The sequence below is a fragment of the Apaloderma vittatum genome, unplaced genomic scaffold, assembly GCF_000703405.1.
Source record: "Apaloderma vittatum isolate BGI_N311 unplaced genomic scaffold, ASM70340v1 scaffold318, whole genome shotgun sequence".
Classification (NCBI taxonomy): Eukaryota; Metazoa; Chordata; class Aves; order Trogoniformes; family Trogonidae; genus Apaloderma; species Apaloderma vittatum.
In genome coordinates this window covers 75,387-82,026 of record NW_009728813.1, presented here as the reverse complement: position 1 = coordinate 82,026, position 6,640 = coordinate 75,387, and the positions used below count along the sequence as shown (strand labels likewise).

The 6,640-nt window shown below is 44.2% G+C and overlaps 1 protein-coding gene across 1 annotated transcript in view; it reads left to right on the top strand.

Annotated features, from left to right (window-relative positions):
• The window catches only part of MSTN (myostatin), a 5,553-nt gene extending 123 nt beyond the window's left edge, over positions 1 to 5,430 (top strand). The window contains 3 exon segments of the mRNA XM_009874189.1: positions 1 to 243; positions 2,259 to 2,632; positions 5,016 to 5,430. The exon segment at positions 1 to 243 is cut by the window's left edge and continues 36 nt beyond it. Coding sequence (XP_009872491.1) covers positions 1 to 243; positions 2,259 to 2,632; positions 5,016 to 5,396 — 998 coding nt within the window. The 3' untranslated portion in view covers positions 5,397 to 5,430.
• Positions 5,431 to 6,640: the final 1,210 nt, after the last annotated feature.

Below are 6,640 nucleotides of genomic sequence, written 5' to 3'. Positions count from 1 at the left end.
GGAGACAGAATACAAAATCTTCCAGAATAGAAGCCATAAAAATTCAGATCCTCAGCAAACTGCGCCTGGAACAAGCTCCCAACATTAGCAGGGACGTTATCCGGCAACTTTTGCCCAAAGCTCCTCCGCTGCAGGAGCTGATTGATCAGTACGACGTCCAGAGAGATGACAGTAGCGATGGCTCTCTGGAAGACGACGACTACCATGCCACCACCGAAACGATTATCACGATGCCGACGGAGTGTAAGTAACCCTTTCGCCTCCCGCAGAGAGCGAGAGTTGCCTGCCCTCCTCTAGAGACCACCTGGACCCTCCTGGGGCTCCACGCTGAGGGCTGCCGGAGGGAGGGAGGGAGAAGAGCGTGATTCCGAAAGAATTCGAGCCAGATTCACACGGCCGGCGGCCGGGAGCCTCCGTTTTAGCACCAGGCTTTCTGCTTGTGCCCCCTCTCACGCTTCGGCTTTGCCCAGCGCCTTAGGGAGCGAAGGGAGGGCTGCGGTTTAGTTGGCTTCATGAGCTGCAGCACTTGGGACATTTCCCACCCCAAATATCAAGTCCAAGGGTGGATAACGAGGTGGCTGTGTTTTTCCCAAGGGAGGTTTCACCGGCCAGTATTTTTAGGAGGAAATAGAAATGGGCAGGAACGGAGCTCAGAGCCCCAGGCGTACCTCACTTACAGCAAGCGCAAGCACAGAGTTAAATTCTTGCCTCCTTGCTGATCCCATAAACTAACACCACCCACCTCCCAGTTAAAACTATATATTTAAAGCAAATATGTGTGCAAACAGATTTAAATGTTAAAATGTCTGCGCCACAGCAATCGGCGCCGGTGGCCGTGCTGAGGGAGAAGGAAGGCATTTACTGAATGAGCAGATTCGGAGTTATCTTCTGAGTGCTAAACATCTGCCACGGCTCCTATCAAGTAACTTTTGCACAGCTAATACTATAGTCTCTTATGTTCTTCCTCAGCTAAAGAATTTGGCTGTGGCAGATGGGGTTTTTTAAAGAACACTTACGAATATGATGTCAAAAAGGAAAAAGGTGACAGGACGCATAAGGCACGTTAGCAGATACCGTGACAAAACGCACGCTAGAATAAGATCAGCTGCTCCAGCCGGCTACAAACGCATGCATGGATGAAAAAGTAGCTGCATTTATAAAATTTTGCAAGTTACGGATTAATAAGCTATGTAGCTAATAGCAATATATTCCCACAGCCTCATCACAAAGCTGAGGTCTGCCAGCGGTTTTATTCCAGCCTCTCACGTCCAAGGCTTCCTAACTATTTTTAATTAAACCGTTACATAATTACAGCGGCCGCAGGAAAGTCGCTGTGCTCCGCCACTCTGAGTTCGTTTCCTACTTTTTATAAAAAGCCCTTTGACTATTTGAAATGCACTAAGGAGACAGGTATCTTAAGTGGGGAGATTTATGAATGTCAAAGCCCCGCAAGATTAGCGTTACCCATTTTATCCTGGCATGGGAAGCCCTTGCCATGACTCGGTATGACAGCTGCGTCGCAGGAAGGAGGAGCACAGCACCGCACGTGACTTTCCTATAATATTGTTCAAAAGAAAACAAAACGACCCTTTAGGTTCACGCTCTCTATGTTATTCCCCAGCCCTCCCTTCCTGAGAAAAGAAATTAAAGTGGCCGTGGAACTTGCCCAGGGCTGCCCCTGTCTGCGCAGAATGCGAAGGTTAATTAGTCAGTTAGAAGGAGCTGGATCCCTGCGCACGTGTCGAGTCAGCTGACGCAGAGTTGCTCTTCTGCATGCTTTGTGAAGGTCCTCAGGAGATGACTAGCAGAAGCGAGGTGCTAGTAGCCACTGAGAAGGTGAATAGACTGTGCCCTCTCCCCGAATGGTTTTTGTTTGGGAAAGAGGCTTTTTTTTTGCCGCTGTACAAGTCAGCCCCACAGCCCTGGTACCACCAGCCAGAGCCCTGAGCACACTGAGGACCTCCAAGGTCCTCCACAGCCTGCATCTTCTCGTGGCTGCCCGTCACCTCTGCTCTGCTCAGAGCACAAGGCTCCAACTGGAGATATTTAGAAAATGATTTGCCAGCCCTCATTTCAGCCCATTTACAATGCGATCATCGGTTCCTCGTCACATGATGTTACTTCTAGGTGACAGCATAACCACCGCGTTGCCACCTGTTAAATTTGCTGTAGAGAGTAAATCACAGAAAATGAATTAAGTTGACTCTGCTCTGTTACTGGTCCTGTTTATAACATCTGTTCTTTCCATTCATTTATAGCTGATTTTCTTGTACAAATGGAGGGGAAACCAAAATGTTGCTTCTTTAAGTTTAGCTCTAAGATACAGTATAACAAAGTAGTAAAGGCACAATTGTGGATATACTTGAGGCAAGTCCAAAAACCTACAACGGTGTTTGTGCAGATCCTGAGACTTATTAAACCCATGAAAGACGGTACAAGATACACTGGAATTCGATCTTTGAAACTCGACATGAACCCAGGCACTGGCATTTGGCAGAGTATTGATGTGAAGACGGTGTTGCAAAATTGGCTCAAACAGCCTGAATCCAATTTAGGCATCGAAATAAAAGCTTTCGATGAGAATGGACGGGACCTTGCTGTAACTTTCCCAGGACCAGGTGAAGATGGACTGGTAAGTTTATTTAGAAAAAATAGTGTTTCAATATCTTGTGTTTTATTGGAAAGCATTTAAGTTGTGTTTTAGGGGTAAAACGGAAGCATTCTTTAGGAAATGGAAGATAAAAGCTCTGTATATCCAATGCTTTTGTTCTTTGCTCTCTGAACACATCGAAATCGATAGTGGTCTTGTGCCTTTGTTTCCCTACTGCAAAAATTGAGAACAAATTGCAGTACTTCAGAGGGATAGAAAAAACATAGAAACATTCAGGTTGGAAAAGACCCTTGGGATCATCAAGTCCAACCTATAACCCTACTCTACAGAGTCTACACCTAAACCACCTCCCTCAACACTACATCTAAATAAACGTTGAGATGTCGAGAGGCATCAACAAGAAAGTGCTTCGGTAACAACTGATGCGTGGTACCATCAAAGTAACACTGTGATCAAAATTTAGAGCCAGCACTGTTTGATAAGCAGTTATTTTACACAAAGCTAAAAGAATAGTCAATCAGGTCCTTTCACTAATAGGAATGCTGCCTCTGATATCACTGAGAAAGTGAGGGAGTTTCCAAAAGTGAACCTTTCCAAAACATTGGAACTGAGAAATTCTGCTTGACACCATATATAATGAGAAAGAGCGTAAAACGACTGTCTGGTTTCTTTTTGTAAGTGTAGACAAGCAAATCAAACCCAAAGTGTACCAGTTAAACTAGAGTATTTTCCTTGCTATTTGTTTCTGCAAATCACTCATCATCTGCAACCTATAAAAATTTCTGAGCCTATCACAGCTGAAACAATCACAACTAAGAATATTACATTACTCTGACTTCTATGCAGTAGATCAATGCGTTCGTCACAGAATCAGGGAATCATTTGGGTTGGAAAAGGCTTTAAGACCATTGAGTCCAACCACATTTACATGGCTGTGCAGCATTTAACCTCGTAGCAGTGTAACGTAGCTAAAAGAACTTAAAGGAAAAAACACCGTGATATCGTAATTGTAGATCCAGTAGAGACAAGGATCTCCCGTACTTGGACGGGGCTGGTTGGATATCATCAAAACGAGCGTCCTCGCTGCCTCCATCCGCTCAAACACCCGACGCTGTGCTTTCGCGCGTGTGGATGACCCACATTACCTCCACCTATGAAACCAAAACTGATTCAGCAGCAGGGCAGGGTTAGAAACTTCTCTGTCCCCGGGCTCCTCTCCAGCAGCTCCGGGCATGGGGACACTCCTCTCCTTGAGCCCCTCCCCGTATCATTGACCTTTGGGAGGAGCTCGTCCAGCAGCCAGACAAGGCGGGTATCTTGGAAGAGACAAACCCGTGTAACAAAGTTATTTACTCCTAAAGAACTGTCTTCCATCCCGGGACAGCCTGGAGGTATTAGAATACCCTGGAGGTATCTAAAAGATGTGTAGTGGGGGACCTAGCAGTGCTGGGTTAAGTGTTGGACTCGATGATCTCAAAGGTCTTTTCCAGCCCAAATGATCCTGCGAACCGACACACGGGGCTGGAATCGGCATGTGCAACGGAGGAAAATTCAGGAACTTTTTCAAACGGGTGGTCGCAAAGGTGGCAATTCCTTCCCGGTTGGTGGCTGGGGAAACACACCTTCGGTAGGAGGCACGTGGCTCAGGGACAGGCCAACGGCACATTCTTGCCATAGGACACTTTCAAGAGTCAAAATATTGGCTGCCCCTCCAAATTCAGCCCTCTGCCAGAGGGGGAAGCTGTGAAATACAAGTAACCTGTGCTAGCAAGTGAAACATTCATTTCTTCTGCCGCGGCAGTCGTTCAAGGACGACAGCAATCACAGAGGATCTTTTGTCCTCCTTGAGAAGCCTTCCCTCAATACCGAAGAAAGCCTGAACTCAACATGATTTTCACGGAAAGAGTTTCAGAAGGACTCACAAAAGGGAGACCAACCCCAGCTGGTCCTGCCCTTTAAAAGTTTTTGGAGTTCTTTTTTTCCCTTTTGGGAGCAAAAAAAAAAAATTAAAAGAAATAAAAATAGTAACTCTAAGTATGGAGTTTAAAAATAAGAATCACGACCCACACTGAAAATAAAACCCCAGCGTCCTCCAAATTTGTGAAACTTTTTGGAGCAGTTAAGAGAAACGATGCGAGCACTGAGGGAATGGTGATACTCAGGAATTAAAGCTCTTTCTAGATAATCAGCAGGGAAGTGCTAGTCCTCAGTACAAAAACCAGGAATAATCCTTGAGCAGAGACCAAACATAGCAAAGATTCACAGGAGGACAAAGTTCTTCTTGCAGACGCGATTTAAGAATATTAATTCAATGTGTCTATGTCTGAAATGTCATTTATTTGCATGGTTTTTGTACTCGGACTTACCTCAGCAATGCTTCTGATCCCTTCTCCTCTCCTCACAGAACCCATTTTTAGAGGTCAGAGTTACGGACACGCCGAAACGGTCCCGCAGAGATTTCGGCCTTGACTGCGACGAGCACTCGACAGAATCCCGATGTTGTCGCTACCCACTGACGGTGGATTTCGAAGCTTTCGGCTGGGACTGGATTATCGCACCTAAAAGATACAAAGCAAATTACTGCTCCGGAGAATGTGAATTTGTGTTTTTACAAAAATATCCGCACACTCACCTTGTACACCAAGCAAACCCCCGCGGTTCGGCCGGCCCTTGCTGCACGCCCACCAAGATGTCCCCCATAAACATGCTGTACTTCAACGGGAAGGAACAAATAATCTATGGCAAGATCCCGGCCATGGTTGTAGATCGCTGCGGGTGCTCGTGAGATCCACGACTTCGTTAAATTGTGGAAGTTACCAAAAAAAAACCAACCATAAAACCAAACCCAAACCAAAAAACCCCACACCCCAAGAGAAAAATAATGATTAGAAAAAATAATAATGTTGTACCCCCTCACTGGTCTTTCAAACTGTGAAGACACGTACACTAGGTTTTGCCAGCATCCTACATGCTTTTGTGATAGGCTATCGTAATGTGAACTAAAGGACGATACATTTACCCGACGGATGGCTTTGAGCCAGTGAAACAGAAAAGCTACAATCAAAAAAACCAAAAAAACCCAGCCAAACCCCACGAAAAAAAACCCCAAACCAAAAAAAGCAAACAAACCACCACCGGATTCTAACACACGAAGTTCTTGCATTGCGAGGGAATCAATATTCAGTCGTTCAGATGCAAATTTACCTGCAGGTTTTAGTATGTGTCGGTAAGCAAAAGCGAGCTCCTCCTCACCCGAGGATAGAAGGAACCAGCTTTTAAGTCCATTTCTTCACAGCTTTACTTCATATCGTATTTACAGGAAAATATTTACCAGTACCATACACACTAGAACCATCCTTAAACACTTGAATACATTAGTGCAGAATCGTATCGGACGAAATGCCACGTAAATGGACAAGCCCTGAAATTAGGGATGGCGTAGTGTATTTAGCGTGTTTCCATTCCTTTTTCTCCTTGGTAGGTTAGTAATCAACGGCAATGGTGCTACGTAAGCAGGCTGAGCAAATAGAAAGGTAGTTATCTAAGTGAAAGAATTTAGGCTAATAACGAATTTGCCCTCTCCTCAGGTACGCTATTCAACATTCGCAAGAAATAGGTATTTTTTTAAACAAAAGGGAATCGTTTTCTAGATGTAGTAAAACAAAAGGCAGCAGAAAAGTCCGACATTCGACCCGTAATCCCACCCGACAACCTGCCTTTGCAACATTTACCATTTGCACTATGATAAACCAATGCAAATAGTTGGTTGCTACAGATATTGTTTTAAAAAGAAAAAAAAAAAGAAACCACTTTGGTATAACTGACTTGTGTAATATGTATGCATCAATATTTTGTAAATAGATGTTTATTTTTTAATCACTGTTGGTATATGTTCATCACAAGAAAAGAATGATTTTAACCTCTACTTTAGTTTAATAAACAAAAAACCAATATTCTCTTCATAATATAATTGTAACACAAATAATACGTAGGAACAATGCAACAAAGTAAATCATATTTTGAGAATTA